This window comes from Mus pahari, chromosome 19, assembly GCF_900095145.1.
Source record: "Mus pahari chromosome 19, PAHARI_EIJ_v1.1, whole genome shotgun sequence".
In the NCBI taxonomy this organism is placed as follows: Eukaryota; Metazoa; Chordata; class Mammalia; order Rodentia; family Muridae; genus Mus; species Mus pahari.
In genome coordinates this window covers 34,334,480-34,347,323 of record NC_034608.1, presented here as the reverse complement: position 1 = coordinate 34,347,323, position 12,844 = coordinate 34,334,480, and the positions used below count along the sequence as shown (strand labels likewise).

The window sequence follows — 12,844 nt, the reverse complement described above, 5'->3', positions numbered from 1 at the left end:
TGTCCTTCAGATATAGTGGTTGGAGAAGGGTCTCTATGGCTTGGAACATCCTGATGATCATGGCAAAGCAGAAATCTGAGCGTCAGTCAGCTCAGGGTGCTACCCTTTTCCTAAGAGACTGTTGGGGAGTGGGTAGCATCAAATGCATCCATTCCGTCTTGATAATGAGACGCTTGAAAGGTTGAGACTCTCTCAGGTCCCATCTGGAGCAATTCCTGTCCAGTAGAGAGAGCATCTTTGGCTGGGAGGCATTCTGATTTTTGAACAATGAGGTATATGGTCTTTCCTGAGGAATAGCTATCCTTGATTCATAGCTAAAGGAGAATAAAGTGAAGTTTGTTTCAAATATGCAACCCACAAATTCCTTCTGCTTCCTCAACTCTCCTGATTGCTTCTTAAATCCAATCTGGATAACCCTGGATACTTTCTATTTTTTATTTTATATTTACAAAAGTCTAAGAATTGCAAGTTCATTTCAACCGGACTAAGCCTCAGTGGTGGGCTGACTGGTAATCTCAAATAATCCTTGAAAGTGTGCAAGCAACAGGAACATCCTATTAGGCACACATGTAGCTAGCCTACTATACCCACCTGATAGCTGGAAGTATTGAGAGTTATTTGGTTATGGTATTCCTGTTTACCATGCAACACAGGCTGCATGACAGCGTGACTTTCCAAGGCCTCAGCTGCTGATGTTCATCATAATTGCACCGATTCTAAGGAAAAGCTTAGTGGAAAGGATATCTTCAAAGATGTGCCAAACCTCTTACTATTAACAGATATTCAGGGGTCCATATGAGCTGGCATTTCACACACATGTCCTCTGAGGGTCTTTGTTTTGGAATAATTTTAATCATTCTTTGTGTAAGGGAATATTTCCTGTGTTTCTGCAAATTCAGAATATGCCATTTCTGACTGTGATGAAAGCTTGTTTATGGTAGGACAATGCTAATCCTGCTGTACTGCAGAGATAGGTAGAGGGGTCTCAGTGGAAATCTGGACAGTGTTTGCTCATCTTATTTGACCAGATTCTTTCAATGTTTAGGAAAGTATTATTGTTATCTTGATATAACCTGGAATCACTTGGAAAATAGAAACCTCAAATGAGAATCTATGCGCCTCAGATTGGCCTAGGCAGACAGCACTGAAAGAGATTGTCATAATTGATAATTGATGTGGGAATGCCCAGCCAACTGGACAAAACTATCCCTAGGCAGGTGGCCCTGACCTATGTATAAGAAAGCTAACTGAGCATGATCCAGAGGTGGAGCTAGTAAGCCTCATCGCATTGCTGGACTCCCTGTTCTGAGTCCCTCCAATGATGATCTGTGACCTGGAAGTGTAAACTGAAACAACTGTTTCTTTTATTAAATTTATTTGATTATAGTCTATATCACAGCAACAGACACCAAACTAGAACATAATTTGTTCCAGAAGTGAAGTATGATGATCTGACCATGACATCCTGTGAGAGGATTGTGGAGGCATTTGGAACCTTGGGCTCTTGAAGCTTGGACAATAATACTAAGAGTAACTTAGATGGTGAAGAACTGGTTCTTGAAGTTTCAGAAGAACATAAATATGACATTGGGACTTCTGATGCATTACTTTTGTTTACAAATCTGTGGTTTCTTTCTGAGTCTGGATAATTTCACTTGGGGTTTTTTTCTAGTTCCATCCAGTTTCCTGATAATTTCATAATGTTATTTTCTTAATGGTTGAGTAATACTACTAGATTGTGTAAATGCACTACCTTTTTTTTATTCATTCTTTGGGTGAGAGGCATCAATGTTGTTTCTAGGTTCTAGGTATTATGAATAAAGCTGCTATGACCATAGCTGAGCAAGTGTCTTTGTGGTAGGATGAAGTGTCCTTTGTGTATATGCACAGGCGTGGTACAGCTAGGTCTTGAGGTAGTTCAATTCCCATTTTTCTGAGAAACTGACAAATTGATTTCCAAAGTGCCTGTACATGTTTGCTCTCTGACCAGAAATGGAGGGGTGTCCCCCTTGTTCCACATCCTCACCAGCATGTGCTATCACTTGTGTTTTTTAGTCTTAGCCATTCTGACTGGTGTAAGATAGAATCTTAGAGTCATTTTTGATTCACATTTCCCTACTGGCCAAGAATGGGTTAAACACTCCTCTGTTTCTTGACCATTTGAGATTCCTCTGTTGAGAATTCTGTTTAGATCTGTGCCCCCTTTTTAAATGGATTGTTTGGTTTGTTGATGTCTCACTTCTTGAGTTCTTTATATGTTTTGAATATTAACCCTCTGTCACCTGTGGAGGTGGTGAAGATCTTTTCCCGATCTGTGGGCTGCCCATTTGTCCTTTTGACAGTACGCTTTGCCTTTCAGAGCGTTGCATTTTCATGAGGTGCCATTTATTAATTGTTGATCTTATTGCCTGAGCAGTTGGTGTTCTGTCCAGGAAGTTGTCTTCTATACCAATGCATTCAAAGCTATTCCCCACTTTCTCTTCTATCAGGTTCAATGTAAACTCACTTATAAGCGGACATAAACTTTAATGGATAGTCACCCTACAATCCACAGACCCAGAGGGGCACTCTAGGGGCGAGCTTAGGAACCTATGGCAATAAAAACTCCCAGGAATCAAGAGGGTGACCCTAACAAAAACTCCTAGTAATGATAGTAACCAGGTTTCAGTGGAGGGATTGCAACACTGACCCAGCCACAAAACCTTCAACTTGCAATTCATCCTGCCTGCAAAATGTGCTGGGGTAAAGGCGGTACAGAACTTGTGGGTAGTCAACTACTGACTGGTTCAACTTGAGACCCATGACACGAGAGGGAGCCCATGCCTTGCATTGCACGGAGGGCCAGAAATCAGAATCTGGATAGCCCAGTGACATAGCATAGAAACAAACAAGACCAGAAAATACATCACTGAAATGATTCCTAATGATTAATCTTCTATACTGGTAGAACAGAGCCTAGCATAATTGCTATCAGGTATATATGTTATGGTTGTATATCTTGGTGTTCTCATGTAACTACTAACAGTGGGAAGGGGGCTATCTGACTCTTTTGCCTGCTTTTGGGACCGTTTCCGCCTATTAGTTTGGCTCATCCAGTCTTAATATGAAGAGTTATGCCTAGTCTTATTATAACTTAATATTCCATGACTGGTTGATAGACCTGGGAGGCCTGCCCTTTTCTGAATGGAAATGATGAAGAGTGGATCCGAATGAAAGGAGAGGGGGAGATGGAGGGAGAGGTACTTGGAGGAGAGGGGAAAGTAGAAACTGTGATTGGAATATAATATATGAGAGAATAAAGAAAATAGAAAAAGAATCTGTGGTTTCTGATCACCTAAGGTTGAAACAGGCTATGATTTATAGGAGACCAGCATCCCTGGCATAAAACATCTTCTGTAAAGTTGTTCCTTGAAGTCAGCACATAGAAACTCTTGTCCAGAGATGTCACAGTCGAAGTTTAAGCTGATAGTTGAATTCGGCAGTATATAAGAACTACCTGCCTACTTTGCACTGTGCTTGGAAGCATTGTAGATACAGCATTGGCAAGAACAATGCGAATGGCTGAGGTCAGGCACCATGTGGCATAGTTGAAATCCATGAAGAAGGACCAGGAGCCATGGATAAAGGGGTAGCCTCAGCTACAGTGGAGAACCCAGAATTAAAGGCTTGTATCATATAGCAGGGTTAGGATCTCTGAAGAGAGTTCAGGTCCACATCGGTTGAAGTTGCCACCTGTTGCAATGGAAAGGCAAGATATTTGAGATTCCAGGACCATGAGACACTGACAAGGACAGCAGCATGTATGGAATGGAGCTAGCCAGATACTCCAAGATAAAGCATGTGTGCTCCAGAGCTGAAGATCTGGGGCCCCAGAATCTCACAAGTGACACCAAGATGTTAGATGATGTACTATTTATACTGCTAGATCTTGGTTTTACTTTGATCTGATTGCTTTTTATGCCCCAAGTTTTCCTTAGAATAAGAAAATGTAGAACTTAGTTTTATTACTTTACATGAGCCTAAAGATAAAAGATTACATTTTTTTTAAAAAAATATATACACATAAGAGGAGGATGGGGGGGGGGATTATGATATGGCCTTCTGGGCTTGGGAGAGGGTGCTTGGACAGACAGCAAGTTACCCACTGAGAAATTTAACCAAGCCTCCTTTCCTTTCTTTCTTTCCTTCCTTCCTTCCTCCCTTTCCCCTTCCCCCTCTCTCTTCAACCTCTCCATGTCCCTCACTTTGCTCCCTTCTGCCCTTTCCCTCCCCAGTCCTCCCTCTCTTTTCCAAGGACATACCTTCTGGTATTTTCTAAAGACTAAGTGACTAAATTACATGGCTTTTAAAATGTGTAATTGATCATTTTGCCTGGAAAGTAGTAGCCTGTGGCTCTGTGGTGCCTCTGATAAGATTGACACCTGGCCTACTTCTGCAGTCGCTGTGACAGGTCATGTCACAGAAACCTTCCCCTCTCACTTGCAGTCTCCAGGTTGAGACTACAGTTCTTTAATTAAATCATTTAAATTGTGATATTTATAAATTATTATTGAAGGGCAAACTAGAGGGGAATGTGTGAATAGTATATACTAAGTATAGTATGATAAGATTGATATTTAGGATTTCATAAGTGGGTAACTTTCAATAAGATTTATTCATCATGAGGAGAAGCAAAGTGTATAGTATTGAATCCTCCTCTCAAGGAAAGACCCCTATTTTCAAGCTCCCCAGAAACATTTGGTGCACCAAACCAACACTGAGTGCTTTACCCAGCCGCCACCCCTGCAAGTGTGGAGACCTGGTTCTCAGTCACCTGAACATCTCCCCTTTGCCCTTCTGCAGCTTCCATTGCATCCACCTGCAATGACCCTGGGATGCCTCAGAATGGTACCCGCTACGGTGACAGCCGGGAACCTGGAGACACCATCACCTTCCAGTGTGACCCTGGGTACCAGCTCCAAGGACCAGCCAAGATCACGTGTGTGCAGCTTAACAACCGTTTCTTCTGGCAGCCAGACCCTCCTTCGTGCATAGGTACTGGGCCCAGGGAATGGAAATGTCACACTCAGAAATGATTGCAGTCTGTGCATGCTTCAGATCTGCCTGCCAACCTTTGGTTTCCTTAGGAGGTCGTTTCAGGAGCTTCTTAAATGGCCTTGGGCTCTCTGAGACAATGCAGACATTTTATTGCAAACCTTTATTTTATTAGATGAAATAAAGGATGTGCTTTCTTTAATGTACAGTAATTGACATTTATTTAACATTTTCATGTCCTTAACAGTTCTTATGTAAATATATATCAACCAATCCAAATTTAAAATTTTACATGGCTCAAAACTTATAAGCCTACCACTGCTGGCCATATGTTTAATATAAAACACATCTTTAAGCAAAACCTACTACTGAAAAGCGCTTTCTCTTTTCAGAAGTATGTTTTGTTTTGTTTCGTTTTTTTAATAACATCTGCACATTTTAGATAGAATCCTGAAAAGCAGATATTGCCTTTGGGAACAATGAAAATAAATAATAAAACGATGTAAAACACTAATTAAAACTCTCCATCCAACTTATTAGTGTAGTAACAAATGGGTTTGCCAGCTATGGTCGTAATAGACGCCTAAGATGATCTTCAAAAATATGATTTTAGGAAAGTAGATTTTTTTCATCTAAAACAGGAATTACATGTAAATTGCTCTTCATTCTGTTAAATATTTTAACATAAAATGCCTATTTAGAGTATTTAATTGTAATTTCAAAATTAAATTTAACTAAATGTTATTTTTTTAACAAACTATTTGATTTAGTTGGTGCTTCTTAGATATTCTGCTTGAAAAGTGTGGAATTCCATTGATCAGTGACAAAAGGCTATGGCGGAGAAGTGAGGGACTCTCTCAGGGCCTTGAAGCCAGATGAAATTCGAGAGCTTTGTTATTAGCATCTGGCCTTGGGAAAGCCAGCCCTGTTTAGTAGCCATCTCTGTCTCTTCATATACCTCAGCTGTGAGCACAGTCGGCCTTTTGATGCTCACTCCATTAACAGGGGGTTTGTGATGCTTTGGGTATTTTTTAGAATCGAGTAAATGTAGCTGTCATTGTGAATATCTTTTTTTCCTTTGTGAAGCTCCCTGCAAATGGAGCTTCTCTTCCCGCCTTTTATTGTTCAGCTGTATTGTATGTCTGTGTGTGTAATATGTGTGTGTCTATATGTGTGTGGTGTCTGTGTCGTATGTGTGCTATGTGTGTGTGTCGTATCTGTGTCTCTGTGCCTGTATTTTTGTGTGCCCATGCCATGGTCGTTGTGTGTTATACATGGCTGTGTGTGCATATGTGTTCTACGCGTATCTATGTCGTTTAAAATGAAGATTTAATTTTCTTCCGTTTTATATTTTTAATCTCGTGGAGGAGATTAAAAAGCAACATTCAATTAACCTCGTAAAGACAATTTATCCTTTCTACATTCAAGACATAATTGTAAAATTTGACCACTTTCCCACCTACTCCACAGCCTTTGACATAACTATCAATTACTTACCTAATTTTGAGCAAGAACTAAGAATCCCTAAGCTCATCACAAAGCACTCATTGTCTGTCTTGGTCTCAAACCGCACTTCCAAGAACAGATGGAAATCATTTGCAACAATTGAATAGCCAAGAATTTGAGGGACTAGACACACCTACACTCATAGATGTCATCTGACAGGAAGAGGGATGCTGTCTCTTCATTACACTGTGGGCTTCACTTTTCAGAAGTGAGGGTTGTGGCCCCTGCAGCGTATTGCCTAACTAGACTAGCACCTGCATAAATCCTTTACTCAACAGGCAACACTTTAAAACTGTGGTTTCTTATTAGGAAAATAATTCGTGTTTATGGCAGGTGTTTTATAAACTATGACAAAGCAAAAAGTGAGGAAATCTGTTGTTTCTTTACCTGTAGATAGTTGCTATTAACATAAACTACAACAATAAAATTCATAAGCATGCATATGTATTTTGATTTACAATAATTTTAAACATGTCCTGCCTGAATACTAACTTAACAATACAAGGTATTTAGGTGCTATTTTGTGTTATCCACCAGATTTTTAGTGACTGTGGGGTGTCTCTGAGCACAGTTTCTCTCTTATGATGCCAGTGGCACTGTCCAGTATCTCATAAGTTCAGCCTAGCAGTGCTAGGACTGTTATTTTTGTACAAGTGAACAGTGAATTTCCCACTTATGAAGTCAACATGACAAAACACGGATGATTGTAGAGGAATGGTGTATTTCTTCTTACTTCTCTCTCTTAGACACTCCCCCCTCCCCAAATCTATCTGAACATTTACAGCAACCCCACTTGTCATTATCCACATTTTTTTTAAATTCTCTCTAACCAGAAGAACACAACTTAGGATCATGTTTTAACCTTATGGTCTGAGCAGAAAGAGATACATTCCTTTTGTTTTAATTCACATCTAAGGTTAGCCATGGCTCTGAGCCTTATCTTTACATTTGATGACTGGCTGTGGGATTTGTGCATTGTAGACTGGCCAGCTAACCTCCTATCTCTTTTCTTCATCATCAATATGCTCTGCTTTCTTTTTGTGTAGTGACTCTCTCAACACCCACCAGTTCCCCATGACACATATTTTCCAACATTTGCTGTTAATTTCCTCAAAATCTGCTTCCTATTCTTTTTCTTTCTGAAGGCCCCATGAAAATGGAACTTCTATCTTGGACTTTTAAACTTGAGTGCTTCTCTCTCTCTCTCTCTCTCTCTCTCTCTCTCTCTCTCTCTCTCTCTCTCTCTGTGTGTGTGTGTGGGGGGGTGGGTATTGTATGTGTTTCAGTATCTGTCTTTGTATGCTGTATGCTGTTTGTCTTTGTATGGCATATGTGTGCATGTGTGTTGGGTGTTATATGTATATGCATGTATGTATATGCATGTGTGTGTTGGATATATATATATATATATATATATATATATATATATGGATAGATATAGACATGTATGTATGATTGTGTTTACCCATGTGCATGTGTGCATGTGGAACCTAGAAGTCAATGTCAGTTGTCTCCTTTAACCATCTTACTTTTGAGTCTCTCTGAGGATGGAGCTCACAAGTTTGGCTAGACAGGCTCAATAGCAAGTCCTGAAATCAATGTACCTCCACCCTCCCACATCATCACTATGGTTACAGTAACTCGTGGCCCATGCTCAGCTTTATATATGGGTACTGGGGAGTAAATTTGGGTTCTCATCCTAGCACACTGTGCACTTTATCTTTGAGCCTGTTCTTCACGAATACGGCTGAGTCTTAAGAGACAAAGTCTCCACAGTAACTTTGACAATTGGAATCGTGCTTCCTGTCCCTCAAAACCCTCCAGTTTGCTTAGTCTCTTTTGCTAGAGTCCAAATTCTATAGAGCTCTAAAAAGTATCCATATATCATCAATCTGCACATCCTATTTGATGGCTGGAGCTGCCATGACCCCCCAGGATGACTCTAAAGCCTCGGGTCTCACACCATGGTATGAGTGCTCCAGGGTTTTGTGAAGAGATTTGGTTGTCTCATTAGAGTGGAGTACTGTGCGCCAGCTGTGCGGTGTGGGAGCTGACCTGTGTGATGAGCTTGTGTGTGTATGCATGCATGCATGCATGCATTGAGTGTATCCAGGCAGTCCAGGGTAGACATTCTAGAGTCTCTGAAATGCATCTTCTAAACTCTAATCGTATCTGAAAGGTTTTATGAGCTCTCTAATTAAAGCCTAATGAAACTAAAATGAAGGATTCCAGACTCTGAGAGAGCAAACATCCCAAACCGTGCTACTTAACCCCATACTCATTGTTAACACCCTGATTTCGTGGAGCTCCTGGGACCAGCAGGAGGAACCAGACTCCCTGTTGTTTCCTTCAAGTCAATATTTGAATCACAGTCTGAGCACCCCGCGAGACAGTGCCCCAGATCTGTCACTTTTCATCTTTGAAGCCCCTGCGTGGAATAGAATCTTCTCCGCTTCCAGGCACCTCCACCCTCTACATCAGTAAAGCTACCCCATCAGGTCCCAGTTTCTGTGGTAGGTGCAATAAGCATCCATCCTGAATGCAGGGGAAAGAGTCACAATGAGAGCTATGAAGGGATTACATGATGGTGACCACATCGCTGTTAAGAAGGAACTTCGTACCAGCAGACAAAGGGCTTCCTAGTCCATCAAGATGTTTCATATAACTTGAATGTCCTCTCCATGCCATTCACAGTTTGCACTGACCAGACTGAATTTATTACACAAAACATGATGATTTTGCTGTACTTCTCCTTTTGAAAAATTGGATTTTCAGGACTGTTAAATGACTGTTGAAAAGTCCAGTCCATACTGAAAACTGTGGACTACATCATTCTACCTTTTAAAATTTTATTTACACAAAGAAAATATTTAGAATTATTAGGATCATAGGTTGACATTCCTAAAGGGGATTATATCAAGTTTTGTCTTTGAGGACATACATGCACATGTGTGTGCTTGCACATGTAGAAGGTGTGAGGGTTCAGTGAACGATTTAATTTGGCATAGCTGGAGTTGTAGGCTCATGCCTGTAATCCTTATACTTGGGAGGGATGAAAATCATGGTGGTTGCAAGGTCAACCTCTCAAAGATAATAGGTAGGTTGGTAGGTAGCTGATAGATAGGTAGATAGATAGATAGAGAGAGAGAGAGCGAGAGATAGATAGATAGATATAAATGTCGCCACATTTGAAGGCAAAATACATCTTTGATGGAAGTGTGGACAATTGCACCATTTCTTTTTTTATTTTTATTTTAATTTTTTATATACATACATGGTAAAAGTTTATTAAATCAGTATATGTTACAATAGCACCAACAATTGTCTCCCCTCTGAGAGGCTGAGAACCCGGAAATGGTTTGGTCCTGAAGGCTGGGTACTCAGCAGTCAGAGCAAACCCACAGTGGATCTACCTGCACTGAAGAGGCCAACAACCTAGTGACTGTTCAGTCCATGAGACTGGATGTCTCCATGGTCTCAATCTGGTTCCTGTAGAGCCACTGGTCCTCATCCAGGTAGAAGACTGGAAACACTGGTTTCAGTGAAGGAATCCCCATCACCAACAGCAGGGTAAACCAACTTAGTGTCAAGAGAAAAGGCCAAGTGAGCGAAAGATGAACGATCTTCCTTCTGCCAAGCCCTTTTAATCAGGACTAATTGCACGAATTCTAAAAAGAATTATCCACATGTGTTTGGTATTCTGGATCCCTGCTTTAAAAAAAACATTCTCCTGTGACTTTGTTCTATGACAGCTGCTTGTGGTGGGAATCTGACAGGCCCTGCTGGAGTGATTTTATCCCCAAACTACCCACAGCCATACCCTCCTGGGAAGGAGTGTGACTGGAGGATTAAGGTGAACCCGGACTTTGTCATTGCCTTGATATTCAAAAGGTACGTGTGCTGCAGATGAACTCTTTTTAGTAGGATTTTAATGCCATGCCCAGCTCACCACATTTGTTACCTCAGAGTGTGCAACCTTCCAGGCAGTGAATCATTAGCTCAGATACCCACTCAGAGGCTGGGTGGCAGGAGAGGAGAGATTTCGCCTTGATAGGCAGCATTCTACATGAAAGACACACATGGGTTCCTTTCATTCATTAGCCATCTGGCCTACGGTGTGTTTTATACATGAAGGCTTCATAGAAGTGGTTAAAAAAACATGCTGTGGATACTGGAGAAAATACCCCCATTTGCTTCAGCCTGCAGAGGCCAGTTCTTTTCCACAACAGGCTCTGCCTGACAGTCCACAGGGCGATGATGCTGTTTCCATCATTAAAACGGTTGGGATGAAGTAGAGATAAAAGCAGAAGATTCCCCATATCAGTGTCTAAGGAATGGTCATTCATCCCCGCTACACTAGATAATCAAATTCAGTACCGGAGGATTGACTCAAGTCAATTCCATCGTGGCTACGGCTTAAACGGGAAATGCCCTCTGCTTCTCCTGTCAGAACTCTTGAGCACCAGATTACGGTGCTGATTAGGGAAGGTTTAGAGCCTCCTGAACATGAGGCCTCATTCATAGGCATATAGTCAAATAGGTGGGGCCTGGAGGAGGGGTTATATCATAGCCCTGCTTACAGCTAGGCTGTTTCTGGGACACCAAGATATACGTGAGCCAGGCCATAACCTCTGGCCGTCACGGCTGGAGTAAGAAGCATGGTGGTGGTTGCTAGCTAGACTCTTAACCCATCAGGAGAAAGAAGACTAGATATTTGATTACTCTGGGCAGGAACAAGCTTCTTGCCTAGGGCCTTTGAGCTAACACTCAGCCCCTCAAGGGTACCAGCCTCCCTCGCTGTCTGATTCAGGATAACTTTTGGGTCTGAGACCCTACACTAGCCAGTAGCCAGGCACGCTCTCCTGAAAGTACTTCTACTAATGACCAAAAGTACAAATACTTTCAGGACGCCCGGCCAACACGAAGAATGAGTGAGCCTGAGTTGGTGGGGACAGCCATGCAATTGGTCATTGTGGAGTTTGGTAGACCTTCCTTAAAACCTGGATGTCCATCTGATTCCCAGAGATAAGGTGAATTAACACTTGAATCTAAGCAGAGCCTCATTACCCAGTTTCACACATCCCCTGTGGCAATAACCAATGATCAAAGCCATCAAGGAACAGTTCATTTGATGATCATTAAGGACATTTATCACAGGAAGGTCCTTTGCTGTGTTTTGCACACTTGTCTGAAAGATGTACAGCACAGATAATCCCCAAACTCTTGGGTTCTGAGAACCATTAGCTTGTCCCCTATCTGTACTATGTTCAGGCAGCTTCTCTGAGCTTAACATCTTTGTGTTAAGATGAACACCATGCTGTCACTGTCACAGAATCCATATGATGGGAGGGAAGTAGGCTGAATGCTGTGTGGGGACAAGGATGCTCAGACGGGAAGAATCTAAGGCACACTGGTAAGGCCTCCATGTGTGGGCATAAGCCACACAGTCTTGAGAGGCCTCCCCAGAAGACTGGATTCTGATGTTTTCCTGTGGGGATGCTGAAAGTCTGACACTAGCAAATTGAAGGAGAGCATTCTAGGACCACAGGGAAGTGTATGCTGGTACCCTTGACTGTGGGAACAAGACTTATCACTGTCCCTGTAGATTGTGTTGTAATGCTGATTTACTGGGACTCAAAACTCCCTACACAGACTGAGTTAGACCTGGGGAAGTTACTAAGGTTTGTAGGTATATAATGCTATGGAAAGTGAAAGTAAGCCTGATTATTACAAAGGAAACTAGAATTAATTATAAATTAAGCGCCAGGACTCTATGTCAAAACTAGTGTATGACCAAAAAGAGGTTCAGCACAAAGTTGTTGTTTTTTTTAATTTCTCGTGACTGATTGAATTTCAGTATTCAGTGAGCAATTATGACCATAATCACCTTTGCTAGACACTGTTGATGGTACAGGAGCAGATTCTAGAATTATCCATGAAAATGACCATGACTAAAATTATTTTTCCAGTAAAATCAAACATAGCATTTGTGATTACACCAAATCCCTGAGCTTTGGACCTCTTCTCTTCATTCTTCATGTCTGACAGCAGCAAACTTGCAAATAAAATTTAAATTTACAAGTTTATAAATTTGCAAATATATTTAAAAAAAAACAACAGTGACCTTTGAGAGCAGACAATGCAGGTCAGGTCGTAACATGGACTGAATGTTAATATTAAAAAGGAAAAGAGAGAGAGAGAGAGAGAGAGAGAGAGAGAGAGAGAGAGAGAGAGAGAGAGAGAGAGAGAGAGAGAGAGAGAGATCCAGAGAGGAATGGGGCTGATAAGTTATCTTACCTCTTAT

General features: G+C 41.4%; 1 protein-coding gene across 2 annotated transcripts in view; it reads left to right on the top strand.

Annotated features, from left to right (window-relative positions):
* Csmd1 (CUB and Sushi multiple domains 1) overlaps window positions 1-12,844 on the top strand; it is a 1,532,231-nt gene that overhangs the window by 1,335,789 nt on the left and 183,598 nt on the right. For both annotated transcript variants that reach the window (XM_021218735.2, XM_029532138.1), the window contains 2 exons: window positions 4,843-5,034; window positions 10,293-10,431. In XM_021218735.2, coding sequence (XP_021074394.1) covers window positions 4,843-5,034; window positions 10,293-10,431 — 331 coding nt within the window. The remainder of the gene's footprint in view (window positions 1-4,842; window positions 5,035-10,292; window positions 10,432-12,844) is intronic.